The following is a 15608-nucleotide window of genomic DNA, read 5'->3' as shown; positions in this document are numbered from 1 at the left end:
AAAATGTAAGATGTTTAACAGGCACAACACAGGGAAGGTCGTGACCATTAAGCAAAATACAAGCAGTAATCACATTCTGAGATAATACCACCTCTGCCTGTGGTCCTGGCCTGCAGTACCATTCTGCCAGTCCACCCTTAGCCCCACAGCTTGTGCCGAATACTGGAGAGGTGGTGTAACAACCCACCACAGGGTTAATATAATGACACCTTTCTCTAGTAAGGGGCCCGGAGTAATTACCTTAGTAGTCTCAGGTGGGCCGAGTAGGAGACAGGTGAAGCCTGTCAGTCCCTTTCTAATCCTGTCCCCCATGGGGCGGCAAACTCCAAACACCTGGGACTTACCTGCCAGTCCCAGGGCCATTTTATAACGTGTTCCCCTGGAGGTAGACCCTGTGGCAAGGGCCAGAGTGAGTTACTGTCCTGACCAGTAGTTGGCAACCGTCCTTCGGTGGGCAACCGTTGAACTCGCATTGTGTTGACTAGTTGTCTCTGGGTTAATATGGCTTGGTCATTGGGAAAACTGCTCCTGAGATGTTCAGTTATAGTCCTTAGGGCTTGAGTTAGCCTCTGGTCCGCATATCGAGAGCATGGGTTTTCAACATCAGTTGTTAAGGAGTCCATTTATTCTTTCCATTAGCCCGGGAGCAGTGAGGTTGGAGGGCAGGTGGAAATGCCAGCATATGTCATTTTTAATCAGCCCATTCCTGAACATCATGGCTGGTAAAGTAGTTTCCTTGTTCACTGTTGATGTCCATGGGGGTCCTATATGTTGCACACAGGCGTTCTAGACCCCAAATAGTAGGGTTTTCTTGCATTGTTAGATGACTCAGGTAGGTCTTTGGTAACGTCTTCCGCCTTTGCAATGCACCGTAGATGCATATCGCTGTCATTCCATCACACTAGATTGTTGCTCTGCCCTCTGCCATAGCTGGGACCAGAAGGTTACTATTATTTTGCCATTGCCACAGGCCCCAACCAAACCCTTCCGGGTAACTGGCCACGTCCAATTCACAAGCCTATCCCTGAGGTAATATCCCTAAAGCTTGTGTATGTAATTGTTTAGGGGTGAGGGGTCGGAGGGTGAGGCTTGTCTTTTGTAGATAATCCAGGTCCTTGTGTGTTTTATTCATCAGCCATCCATGTGCATTCAGATAAGCCATAAGCATTTGGCTGCTACTTTTTAAAAGTTACTTATGTATTTATTTTGCGGTATGCGGGCCTCTCACTGTTGTGGCCTCTCCCGCTGCGGAGCACAGGCTCCGGACGCGCAGGCTCAGCGGCCATGGCTCACGGGCCCAGCTGCTCCGCGGCATGTGGGATCTTCCCGGACCGGGGCACGAACCCGTGTCCCCTGCATCGGCAGGCGGACTCTCAGCCACTGCGCCACCAGGGAAGCCCCTGGGCTGCTACTTTTAAACTGGAAAGAGACTCTGAGGTTAACAGGATATCATTGATATAATGGAAGAGAAAGACATGCCTCATGGTAGTCAGCTGCCACAGGGCCCCACATGCTAGTGGACAGCCACCTCGGGATCACCCCCATAACTTTCTGTCCCCCATCTTTATATCCTGACCTCATGGCACTTGTGGGAGTTTCCTCGGCCTCCTGGCTGGCCAACTATTGCGCTGTACCCCACAGAACTGCAAGCCTTGTAGTTGCCCAGCCTCAAGACCGAAGAAAGAGCCCAGAGATGGCAACAGAGATATCAGTGGTTTATCGGATGAGAGGATCTTACATACCTGAAGCAAGGTCCTGGAGTGACACCCCACAGTGTGCATCAGACAGCGAATAGGACACGGCAACAGTCTTCACTACTCAAGGGAGAAGGAACCTACAATTTATAGGGGAAATGACGTCAGCTTGGCTCATCAGTTACCAGGGAAACCAACAGCTGGGGCACGTCCCTCACAGCCCCTCAGATTAACATGCATCATGAGGGCAGATATTTCCCTTTAATAAAGTAGCAGGTGGGGCCATTCTGGCCGGAGGATTAGAACCATCACTAGCTGGGGCAGGAGGCAAAGACATTCACGTGAGTAGGTTACAGGTGAAGGAGGAACTGGTCGAGTAGGGGATTCACAAAGAGCAAGAGAACAGCCATCTTGAATGACCTGATCATTCTGACAGCTGTCAGAATGGCTATTATCAAAAAGCTGACAAACAATAAGTGTTGGCAAGAATGTTGAGAAAAGGGAACCCTGTGGGTGGGAATGTAAATTGGTGCAACCATTCTGGAAAACCATATGGAGATTCCTGAAAAAGTTAAAAATAGAACTACCATATGATCCATCAATTCCACTCCTTGTTATGTATCTGAAGAAAATGAAAACACTGATTTGAAAAGATACATGCACCCCAATGTTCATTGCAGCATTATTTACAATAGCCAAGACATAGAAGCAACCTAAATACCCCTCAACAGATGAATGGATAAAGAAGATGTGGTATTTATTATAATGGAATATTACTCCGCCATTAAAAAGAATGAAATGATGCCATTTGCGGCAACATGGATGGACCTAGAGGGTATTATGTTAAGTGAAATAAGTCTGACAGAGAAAGACAAATACTCTATGACTTCACTTATATGTGGAGTCTAAAAAACAAAACAGATGAACAAGCATAACAAAACAGAAACAGATTGATAGATACAGAGATGAAACAAGCCAGAGGGGAGGGGTTGGGGGAAGTAGAGAAATAGGTGAGGGAGATTAAGAGGCACAAACTTCCAGTTGCACAGTAAGTGAGTCATGGATATGAAATGTACCTTGTAGGAAATACAGTCAATAACTATGTAATATCTTTGTATGGTGACATATCATAACTAGACTTATTGTGGTAATAATTTTGAAATATATAGAAATATCAGGGCTTCCCTGGTGGTGCAGTGGTTGAGAGTCAGCCTGCCGATGCAGGGGACACGGGTTCGTGCCCCGGTCCAGGAAGATCCCACATGCCACGGAGCGGCTGGGCCCGTGAGCCATGGCCGCTGAGCCTGCGCATCCGGAGCCTGTGCTCCGCAGTGGGAGAGGCCACAACAGTGAGAGGCCCGCGTCCGCAAAAAAAAAAAAAAAAAAAAAAAAAAGGCTTTTTAAAAAAGAGAATGGAAATGTAATAGGACCAATTAAACAGATGTTACCTATATAAAATAAACAATAACTTGTTTCTCTCCATCCCTTGGTATAGTAGAGTATTTTTACTCTTCTTTCCTTTTCCAATAATACTTCTGAACTACCTGCACCCTTTAAGACATCGTGTTATTCTTGTATATTGGTAAAATAGAATATAGGTAAACATGAAATTCACTTTGACATGCAGCTCTGCTCTTACTAAGCCCACATTACAAAGATTCTCGTCGTCAGCCTAATGTGATGACATCAAGTTAAATACAAAGCATTTGAGCATTCGTGGGATATACGTACAGAATTTTACTTACAGGCAGCATGTCCTTAGACTTGTAAGTAATCTCTAGGCCCGTAGAATGTCCTGCCTGATAGGAGCGTCTTTGTTTGCTTGGGGGCCCAAGCCACCAGTCTAACAATGTGATTTATGATAGAGGTTTTGGGACACACCATATCAGTTCTGACCACTGGAAGAACTGGAGACTTGAAACTTCGATGCTCATACTTGAAAGGTGTGAGCTTGAACCTTCTGAAGGAGTTGAAGGCTAAAGATCAGCCTAACCTCATGGACAGAATGTGAGCACCAACAAAAAATCTGGAGACCACAGACTTGGGCAAGCTTTCTTGTGCATATTGTCACAACTCATAGCCAAGAGGAGATAATGACATCCTTGTGTTCAAGGAGAAGATGACCAGAAGCTCCACATTTGGATCCCTCCCACACTTTGTCCTAGGCATCCATCTCTCCCTTTAGCTGATTCTAATTTGTATCTTTTCACTGTAATAAAACTAATCATAACTGCACTACATTCCTGAGTTGGGTCAGTTGTTGTAGTAAACTACTCAACCTAAGAATGGTTGTAGGAACCCCTGAATTTGTCAAGAAATCTGCATAATTCATCACATCAGAAAATTAAAGGAGAAAAAACAGGTTCACACCAACAAATGATAAAATAGCTCCCAACAAAATCTAACAGGCATTAAGTAGAACAGGGACTGAATGAAACTACTTACATATGACAGACTATTTACTCTAAGTCAATAAGCATTATACTAAATGTTTAAATAGATATGTGATTTCCATTAAATTGGAAAAATGAGGGAAGTTATTCCCACTAGTATTCAACTTTATTCTGAAAACTCCAGCTACTGCAATAAGAAATAGAAATAAAATAAATAATAAAAAATATTGAGGGAACTTATTTCTATTTGCAGATACATGGCAGAAAACAAAATATAAAAAAGAAAAAAGAATACAATTATTTGGTATGGCTTAAAATGAAAACTGTATGCAAAACAATAAACACCATAACACAGTGAAAACACAAGCCACCTTGAGAGAAAATAAGTCCAACATTTATAAATGTGTAATACCTGGAATTATCAATACCTGGATTATTTTAAAAATCCTAAAAAAATCAGTGAGATAACCCAGAAAGAAAGAGAGAAAATGCATGAATAAAAAAAGCACTAAGGGGGTTTCCCTGGTGGCGCAGTGGTTGAGAGTCTGCCTGCCAATGCAGGGGACACGGGTTCGTGCCCGGTCCGGGAAGATCCCACATGCCGCGGAGCGGCTGGGCCCGTGGGCCATGGCCACTGAGCCTGCGCGTTTGGAGCCTGTGCTCCTCAAAGGGAGAGGCCACAACAGTGAGAGGTCCGCGTACCGCAAAAAAAAAAAAAAAAAAAAAAAAAAAAAAAAAAAAAAAGCACTAAGGGAAACATAATTGGCCAATAAACACATATGAAAAAATGTGCTCAATTCACTTGCAATCAGGGAAGTACAGACACTCATATTCAATAACTGAAGGGATTCAGTAGTGGTGCAATGATGGAGCAATAATCTAGCAATATGTGAAACACAGTATACACAGCACTTCTAGATATGCACCTTTGAGTCTCAACTCTTCAAAGAAATAAGAAAACGGCTTTCAGCGACTGTGAAGCTGGGGAGGTCCCGGCTGGGAGAAGGACATCGGATCTCATTGTCCTCCCAGCCTTTCGACTCTCCCCCAAAGCCCCTCAATAAACTGGCTTGATTCCAAAAACTAAAAATAAGAAAAAAAAACCCGCACAAAATGGTATTCAATATAGCATTTTTATTACAATGAAAAATCATTTTGTCCTAATCACTGTTTAATAGAATATTTAAGCATGTTTAATACATACATTATCAAGCACCAGGCTGGAATCTTTTCCATTCTATAGAAAATCACTAGCCTTCCATTCAAGCAGGAAGCTGCTTTCAGAGTATAATGTGAGCTGCAAAAGAAAAGTGCCCTTCCTCACCCCTTCCCAACACAATCACTCACCATGTCTGAAATGACATCCTTGAAGACATTCATTGTGGTTATGGTAGCATCTACCAAAGTGGTTCACATTCTAAAGGTGTTAAAAGGTATTTGGAGTGAGAAGTGCACAATGAAGTAAATTTGAGATACACTATGTTAAATGAAAATTTCTTTAATACATCTTTCGACAAGCTGATAATGTGTACTCGGATTTCCCCCAGAAGTAGATACTTTATCCTTTGTTTCATTTACAGTTTTTCCCCAGATATATTTTTTAAAATATCATCAAGGACTAGTATTCTCTGAAGCAAACTTGTGGAGAATGTTGGTTAAACACTGGTCTTCTGGAGCTACTTTGTACTTGGGAAAGGCAAAACACTGGCCTATTAGTGAAGACTGATTTTGTAAGAAATTCTAAATATAACTATTTAGAATTATGAAGAATAGAATTTTCATAAGTGAAGTTGGTCTAGATTTTGCTCTTCATCTTCATCTAGTTTTGTATCAGATTATTTCACCTGTGTAAAATTAATTAGTAAAATCTTGTTAAGGATTATCTATTCTTAAGGTTTTTACCTACACAACTATCAGATTTTTTCCTTAAACAGGAACTTCGTACACACACACATTTATTTGTTGGTCTGTGGGTTCTAGAGCACAGTCAATTGTGATAACATACTTATAGAGAAGAAAATGTAATCCATCTGTATTTTTACATATATTGGAATACATATAGTACATACAGTGTTACCTTATAATTAAAAGGAAAATTTATTGATAATCTGTAATCACTTTTATCATAATGCTGAATGTTTATATTTCATTTTCTTTTCCTTGATTAGACCTGCCAAGATACAGTCATTAACATTGGAAGTCTACTAGTGTCTAATCTCTTAATTTCTACTTTCACTTGTACTTTGCTTCTCTTGTGTTGGTTTGACTTTGTTCTGTTTCTTGTTTCTTGACATAAATGCTTATTCATTCCTTTAATACATTTATCTACATGACAGGCCCAGCACTGATTGCTGCAGGTAAGTGAAGAAGATGAAGACTGGGCCCACAAACGACGTTTCCTTAATGCATTCGGGGGCACACATTTCTCACTGAATAGAACTTTGGTTACATCTGACAAATTTAGATATGCAGGCATCTCATTAACAATCATTTCTTAAGTAGTGTATAATTTCAGCTTTGATTTTAAATATTACTTCAAATACATAAAAAGGTAAAAATGTTAAAACAATGAACCCTCCATAAACAGCTACTCTACTTCAGTAATTATCAACATTTTGCTAATCTACTTTCTAGCTCTTTGCCAATTTGCTTTCTTTTTCTTTTGCTGGAGTTATTTTAATGCAAATCTGGGTATCTTATTTCATATATATGTATCTCTAACACATAGGATGTTCTATCTTTTAATAACCACGTTGACATTATCATCCCTAACAAACAAATCTAATATTTCTAAAAATCATTTAATACTCAGTGCATGTCCACATTTCCCCCAGTCTCCAAAATGTTGTCTTACATTTTGTTCAATCTGGGTCCAAATAATACCCACATATTGAATTTAGTTGATATGCCTCGTCTTTTTTAATCTGTTAACAGTGCCCTTCTTTTCTTTTTCATGCCACTCATTAGTTGAAGAAATCAGGTCATTTGTTTTGTAGAATTTTACACATTCTGGATCTGCTTGGCTGCTTCCTTGCGGTGCCATTTACTTTTTCATCTATTCCCCAAATTCTTGGCTTTAAAATTTTTGATTTAAAGGTTTGATTCCTTCAGTTTATTATTCTGGCAATAAGACTTCATAGGTAGTGGTATGTACTTCCTAATTGCATTGTATCAGGAGGTGCCTATTGTCTGATAGTCCCACCTTTATAGACGTTAAAATTGAATAAAGGGCTCAGAGGTGGTCAGCTTGATAAATCAAATGTAACGTTCTCACTATAAACTGTTTCCCAAATAGTTTTAATATCCACTGAAGATCATTTCCTGGACCCATTATTCCATTAGGAACTAGAAAAATTTTCTAATCCTATCAATTTTTCTGTATTTACTGGTGAGATTTCTTAAATTAAAAAAAAATTAATTTGATGAGTTTTGGGTGACTCTGAAACTTGATTCACATGGGAAAAGCAAAATAAATACTTATTTTTCCATTTATTTATTGGTTTTCAGAATAATTAGTTGGTACCCAAGCATTTCCCATAGCAGCCATAACTGAGCAAATTATCAAACTGCTATTGGGATCATGTGAAAAGACCCAACTCCCACTGGCTGAAGATGGGGCAATTTGAGCATCAAAAAGTATATTGACTGTAATGGAATGTTTTCTTTCTTTTATACAAGAGTATCATACACACACACACACACACAAACACACAATTAAATTTCCAAGTGGTTAGTTCCTTTATGCCACCTTTTTGATAATTTCTAATTAATTGAATGGTGGTCAGAGATGAGAGATTATAAAACATTTACTCTTTGGAATTTATTATGGGAAAATAATTTCGTATTTCTCTTTGATTCTTCCAATAGTTATACTCTTAACAACCTCATATTCATAAAATTCATAAGGTTTCTTTTCAGCATGAAATTTCGGATGCAGCTCAAGTGATGAAGAACTTCTCACATTCAGTATAACCTCCTAGATTTTATCCAGAATAAATTATCTTAAGTTTAGTAAGTGCTGAGCAGTGACAGGAGGCATTTCTACATTTATTACTTCTATAGGATATTCCTCTCATATGAATTCACTAATACTAATGATGTTAATAACAACTATAGGTAATATTTACAGAAAACATGCTATGTGGCTGCTATTTTTCCAAGTATTAACTACTCACTCCTCACAACAATTCTATTACATGATGTAGCAGGCTGACTCTGAATTGGCCCCAGTGGTCCCTTCCTCCTGGCATTCATACTCTTGTGTAAGCCTGTTCCCTTGAGTGTAGGGTGGCCTAGTTCCTTGTTTCTAACCAAAAGAAGATAGAAAAGGTGATGAAATAATGTCATTTCAATGATTAGATTACACAAGACGATAGCTTCTTTGATGCTAGCAGCCTCTTGCTTCCTTGGCTTGCACACTCTGATGAAGTAAGCAGCCACCTTGAAGAGGCCCATGTAACAAGGAATTGAAGTCAGCATTTAGCCAACAGCCAGCTAGAAACTGAGGACCTCAGCGCAACAGCCCTCAGTGAATTAATTCAGTCAACAACCACATGAGGTTGGAAGTGCATCCCTTCCCCAGTTGAGCCTTCCAATGAGACTCAGCCATGGTTGAAATCTTGATTTTAGCCTTGTGAGAGGCCCTGAAGCAGAGAACCCAACTAAGTTATGCCTAGACTCCTGACCCACAGAAACTGAGATAATGTGTATTATTTTAAGCTACTAAGTTTGTGGTAATTTATTACACAGCAATAAATAACTAATATACATAGGTACTACTATCACCATTTTACAAGTGAGCAAAATGAGGCACAGAAATTTAAGTACCTTATCTAATAACACACTGGTAATAAAGGGGTGAAATGGTGATAATGATAGATAAGGCTAAAGATTTTCCTGTATTCATTATATTATTTCCTCATATAAATTTGCTGAAGATATACAATGTCTGAATGGTGGTGGAAGGTTTTAAAGCAACAATTTTTTCTGAAATATAAACTTCTTAATGCTTAGTTATGAGCATGAAACAAATTTTCTCAAAAATGAATTTTCTGATGTTCTGTAACATGTACATTTGAAAGCCTTCTTGTATTAAATCCCATTATGAATTTTCTGATGCTGAGTAAGGTGTGAATGTTGTCTAAAGGCCTTCTTACATTCCTTACATTTGTAGGGTTTCTCACCAGTATGAATTCTCTGGTGTTGAGTAAGAAAAGAATAAAGTCTAAAAGCTTTACCACATTCCTTACATTCATAAGGTTTCTCTCCAGTATGAATACTCTGATGTTGAGTAAGTTGTGAGAGCAATCTAAAAGGCTTTCTACATTCCTTACATTCATAAGGTTTCTCACCAGTATGAATACTCTGATGTTGAGTAAGTTGTGAGAGTAGTCTAAAGGCCTTCCCACATTCTTCACATTCATAAGGTCTCTCACCAATATGAATGCTCTGATGGGAAATAAGTTGTGAGTAACTACTAAAGGTCTTCCAACATTCCATACATTCATAGGGTTTCTCACGAGTATGAATTCTCTGATGGCGAACAAGTTGTTGCCTTAATCTAAAAGTCTTCCCACACTCTTTACATTCATAGGGTTTCTCACCAGTATGAATACTCTGATGGACAGTAAGCTGTTGGCATATTCTAAAAGCCTTTCCACATTCCTTACATTCATAGGGCTTCTCCCCAAAATGAATTTTCTGATGTATTCTAAGGTCTGGACCACATACGAAGGCCTTCCCACATTCCTTACATTCATAGAGCTTCTCAGAAGTATGAAGTCTCTGATGTCGAGTAAGGTGTGTACACTGCCTAAAAGTCTTCCCACATGCCTTACATTCATAGGGCTTCTCACCAGTGTGAATTCTCTGATGTCGAGCAAGCTGCTGATGTACTCTAAAGGCCTTCCCACATTCCTTACATTCATAGGGCTTTTCACCAGTATGAAGTCTCTGATGTTGAGTAAGTTCTTGGAGGACTGTAAAGGCCTTCCCACATTCCTTACATTCATAGGGTTTCTCACCAGTATGAAGTTTGTGATGTCTAATAAGGTGTGCACGCTGTCTAAAGGCCTGCCCACATTCTTTACATTTGTAAGGTTTTTCACCAGTATGAATTCTCAGGTGTTGACTAAGTGTTGAGCGACGAATAAAGGTCTTCCTACATTCCTTACATTCATATAACTTTTCTCCATTATGAATTCTCTGATACTCAGCAAGAAGATTATGCCTTTTGTAAGTGGACATTTTTTCAGAAGCAATTTTCACTTGCCCAAAATATCCCTCTCGTGGTTCCTTTTGCCCCTCAATCTTGCTTTTGCATTCCCAATCATTTCTAAAAAAGGAGTCTTGAAGGCCATAGCTTTTAATTCTTTCCATTATCTCCCACTGGAATGAATATATTTCATAAATGTCCTTTTCTGGAGATAAAGTATTGGTCCTGTATCTGGACTCCAAATCTGAAAGAAAACAAGAAAGCAAACACACGCTGTTTTCCGGTTCCAGAAGAAAGAAAACTATACAGAAATAAAAAGCACCTAAAATAATGCCTATTACTGAAACTGAGCAGGACTCTGGGGGGCTCCTGGGCACGGAAGCCTTTCTGTGTTCCCCATTTCTTTGTTTGCAGGGAACAGACTCCAGCCTCCATGACCTTCCCTGAGTCCCAAAGGGCAAATTCGAACAGTTGCTCATCAGGGAAGGGAGGGGATGCAGAAACAAGGAAGGAGTAGTCAAGAAACAACAGTACAGCCTTGGGGTGTCCTGGTTCTACCTCAAGGGATACACATAACAGTATCTTTGAGTTCTTCTGCAGAACTAAAACCGGCACCAAACAGAAGATGTTCCAGAGAGAAAGTCACAGTTTGATAACCTCGAGACGCTCATCAGGAGACCACCTGAGGCCAGATTAAAGGAATACAGGCCCTGCACACAACCTGATCCTTATCAGCAACCCCGTCCTTGAACCACTGCTATAAAACTCACCAAATCCTCCTGGGTTGGGACACACAGTTCTTGAAGCACTAGCCTGCTGTGTCCCCGTTTGCCTGGCAAAGCAATAAAGCTATTCTTTTCTACTTCACCCAAACCTCTGTCTCCAAGATTTGATATGGCACTGGTGCACAAAGGCTGAATTTTCAGCATCATTACCAGTGAATGGATTAGACATCTCTAGAAGATAGGCATTCTTGCTACAATAACACATATGTGTACCTAAAAAAACCTATCTTCTGTAAAATTACACACCAAAAATTAGAGTTTATGGGGAAAACAGGGCTGGAGAAGAACACTCAAATCTATGCAACTTTATTGGCAGAGCACTAACAAATATAATAATTGATATCTCAAGAGATAACCTGAAAGGCAGCTCAACACAGCTGAAGGCTGCATCATGGATATTAAAATGCACACAAAAAATTGAAAACACTGGATTTCAGGTGCTGAGACATTGTACATGAAAATAAAGCCCTGAGCCAGTGAGGCTACCATTAAGATGGAAATAGGATGAAGTGAAACCTGTCATCAGCTAGGAGACATGCAAGGTTGATGGTATCCATGTCTGGGGAGGGAGCCTGAATGTAGGCATTTATTATTAATTTTCTTAATATGGAGGTGTAAGGGCTCTTAACAATAAAGTATCAAATTAAAGGCTTTTGCCTTTCCTGCTGAATGTTATAAATCTATTTCTACCATTCTGGCACTATTCAACCAGGAAAATTACCTGTGAAACAACTAAGTTCCACATTATACTGATATCATTCCCGACTTCATATCATTACTAAGCTAATTTGTATTACGGATTATTAACTGTATTATGGAACAGACTATATTCTCATACATTTCAAAACAAGGCAAAGGAAACAGAGAATAAAGAAAGTTCAGGAATGGAGGTGAGGTTGGTGATTAGGCAAACAAGGTAAATCAGTGGAGGCCTGATTTAAGTGTGTGTAAGAATCACCTAAAGGTCTGTTAAAACTATACAGAGATGTTTGACTGAAACAAGATCTACAGGACTAGTTCCTGCACATGTTTTTGTTTTGTTCTTTTTTATATCTGGCAATAAATGACCCTGTTGCTGATCAATGTTTGAGTCTCTCTACTTAAACGTTTTCAATGATTTCTCTTTACAATTAGAATAAAACAGAAATACCTGAGCATGAATAATAAGGCTTCTGCTTATCAACTCCTCTCCCATTTACTTTCTCTGTTCATGCCATAAAGGCCTCTTTTCAGCTCACAAAATGCACTGTTTAATGTTTAATGCAACTGTTGCCATTAAATAGGGCTCTTGACAGGTTGCTCCTTCTTTGAGAAATCCTCTGATTTTGTGTGCTTGACTTCTCTTCATCCTCAGATCTCAAATCAAAAATCACTTCTTCAGAAAAGATATTCCTGCTGATCCTATTTAAGTCTAAGCACTTTATGCTCTATCCCAGAAACATGTTGCTCGTCTCTATAACATTGCAATAACATATTTATTAATTTTCTCACTTGTTATTCCATTAGTCTCTTACCCCTAAGTTTTCCCAGTGGCAGAAACGATTCTAAGTTCACTTACTATTGAATAAGCAACCCCAAATTCACAATAGATGTTACTCATTTAATTCCCACAATTATGTAATCACTAACAAATATATACATCCGTCTCTAACCTTTTTTTTAATTTATTTTATTTCTGGCTGTGTTGGGTCTTTGTTGCTGTGCGCAGGCTTTATCTAGTTGCAGTGAGCAGGGGCTACTCTTCATTGCAGTGCGTGGGCTTCTCATTGAGGTGGCTTCTCTTGTTGTGGAGCACGGGCTCTAGGTGCTCAGGCTTCAGTAGTTGTGTCATGCAGGCTTCAGGAGTTGTGGCATGCAGGCATCAGTAGTTGTGGCACGTGGGCTCAGTAGTTGTGGCTTGTGGGCTCTAGAGTGCAGGCTCAGTAGTTGTGGTGCACGGGTCTAGCTGCTCCGCAGCATGTGAGATCTTCCCAGACCAGGGCTCAAACTGGTGTCCCCTGCACTAGCAGGTGGATTTGTGACCGCTGCACCACCAGGGAGGCCCTGCCTCTAATCTTTTATACTGTACTACAATGACTTGCTTATCTCCACCAGAGTTCATACGATTACTACATCAGTGCTACATTTACTCAAACACTTGCTCCTCCATATCTTCCCTAGGTGCTCCTCTCCAATCCTACATAGCCGCAGAAACTTTCGTACTTCCCAGAGAATGATCTCAAATATTTTTCAATCATGCTAATATTGACAGGCTTATGAAATCCTGAGCAAAAAGGCGTGTGTAGATATTGAGTACAGAAGAATGGCTGTCAACTATGGAATGGGATTTGGTATCACCTGAGTACAAGAGAGTACAAATAAAGGCTATGTTAGATGTGGGCTTGAAGACAGTGACCCAGATGGGGGACTTGAGTGAAGAATATCTAAATGCAAATGAAGTAAGAAAAGAGATGGGAGAAGATGGGATAGGAGAGATAGGAAAGTATTTTTCTGTGACTACCGTATAAATGTATAAAACTGTTGAAATGACTCAAATCATTGCTTGATCACTGTGAAACAAAATGAGAAATAAAATCTTAAAACCAAGAGACATCTTCACTTCAAAAATTTAAAACTATTTACTAAATTTAAAAAAATTGAAGAATTTCTAGAATACTGAAAACACCACATTATCAAGAATCTATGAAATAGAGCTACAGATCTTAGAAGAAAATTCGTCAATACATTTAAATAGAGCAATAGAAATGAAAGAAAAAAATATATGAGTATCCCACTCAAAACTTAAGAACAACAAAATATACTGAGGAACCCAGGAGAAAATAAATTAAAATAAATGCAGAATTCCATTAATTAGATAACAGTAAAATAATGAAATTAATATGCAAGTGAAAAACCCAGGTTGTTTGAAAAAATTAAATGAAATATATTAACCAACTGCTAAGATAATAAGAAAAAACAGGAGGGACTTCCCTGGTGGCACAGCAGTTAAGACTCTGCCTGCCAATGCAGGGGACACAGGTTCAATCCCTGATCCAGGAAGATCCCTCATGCCATGGAGCGACTAAGCCCGTGCACCAAAACTACTGAGCCTGCGCTCTGGAGCCCATAAGTCACAACTACTGAGCCTGCGTTCCTAGAGTTCGTGCTCTGCAACAAGAGAAGCCACCGCAATGAGAAGCACATGCACCGCAACGAAGAGCAGCCCCCGCTCGCCACAACTAGAGAAAGCCCGTGCACAGCTACAAAGACCCAACACAGCCAAAAATAATAAATTAAAAAAATATATTTTTTTTAAGGAAAAAAAGGAAAGCATTCAAACAAAATAAAGAACAGCAACTAGGTATCAGAGCATATCTTGCAAGCAGAAACACTGACTACCTTTTTTCTGGACTATCATTTTGAGAATGTTTGTATAACAAATACCCTTGGAAGGCAGAGATACTCTCTCTCTCTAAATCAACCTACAGGTTTGCTAACTGTTCAATATAATAAAGGTAGTATCTCCCTCAAAGCAAAGGTCATGCATGTGTATTACCCATTATGAAAGATTTGGGTTCTCTAAACTCCGGGTCCTCTCCCATAATGCAGCTCACTGAATGTTCACGTATCTACCTGGACTATCTGCATCACCCCCATGGAACTTGTGGGCAAAGAGGAACAAGGCAAATATGTTGATGTTCATGTTGCTTGTTGTGCTTTGAGCAATAAAATCCTCTGCCTTTGGATTAGGAGTCTTGTGTCTTCTGCCAGCATCCATGACACTGCTGTAGGCTACTTGTTAGCTTGCAAGTAGGGTAAAATTTCAGACCCTTTACACTTCTTGACACTAACAAATTATTAATAAAACAGAATATTTTGAAAATCGTAAGGAACTACTGTGGCAATAAAGGGTAATTTTCTAAGAAAATATAGAGAAAGTAGTCAAAGACCTTCTCCAAAAACTATCTTGAAGATTATCAAAACTTTAGAAAGCATGTAGCACAATATTTAAAGTAGCCCAGCAAGTTAAAAATAAGAAAATAATTCCAAGTTATTTTTTTTCCAAGTTATTTTTTAAAGTTTATTTTATTTTTGGCTGCGTTTGGTCTTCGTTGTTGCACGTGGGCTTTCTCTAGCTGCAGCGAGCAGGGGCTACTCTTGGTTGCAGTGTGCAGGCTTCTCATTGCTCTTGTTGCAGAGCATGGGCTCTAGGCACTTAGGCTTCAGTAGTTGTGGTGCACAGGCTTAGTAGTTGTGGCGCATGGGCTTAGTTGCTCCATGGCATGAGGGATCTTCCTGGACCAGGGATCGAACCCGTGTCCCCTGCACAGGCAAGCGGATTCTTAACCACTGCGCCACCAGGGAAGCCCCCCAAATTATTTTTAAGTGAGTTTAAAAATGAAATCTAAACCTAGTAAAGGAAAGCTATATGCCAATATCACTTATAAAATTTCATGCCAAAACTCATAGCACACTAAAAGAAAATATATCATAACTAACTGAGGCTTACCCTGAGAATGGAAGGACAGTTCAACATTAGTAA

General features: G+C 39.6%; 1 protein-coding gene across 22 annotated transcripts in view; it reads right to left on the bottom strand.

Annotated features, from left to right (window-relative positions):
- Positions 1–5206: 5206 nt before the first annotated feature.
- Positions 5207–15608, bottom strand: part of ZFP14 (ZFP14 zinc finger protein) — a 35667-nt gene continuing 25265 nt past the window's right edge. For 20 of the 22 annotated variants that reach the window (XM_019941212.3, XM_073796536.1, XM_019941206.3 and 17 more), the window contains one exon: positions 5207–10545. In XM_019941212.3, coding sequence (XP_019796771.2) covers positions 9179–10545 — 1367 coding nt within the window. In that variant the 3' untranslated portion in view covers positions 5207–9178. Of the gene's footprint in view, positions 10546–12738; positions 15321–15608 lie in introns of those variants that run through there. The other 2 variants (XM_073796554.1, XM_073796553.1) reach the window with 2 other exon arrangements.

Source organism: Tursiops truncatus, chromosome 19 (genome assembly GCF_011762595.2).
Source record: "Tursiops truncatus isolate mTurTru1 chromosome 19, mTurTru1.mat.Y, whole genome shotgun sequence".
Lineage (NCBI taxonomy): Eukaryota > Metazoa > Chordata > Mammalia > Artiodactyla > Delphinidae > Tursiops > Tursiops truncatus.
The sequence above is the reverse complement of the archived record's forward strand: the minus strand, read 5'-3'. Positions and strand labels throughout refer to the sequence as shown.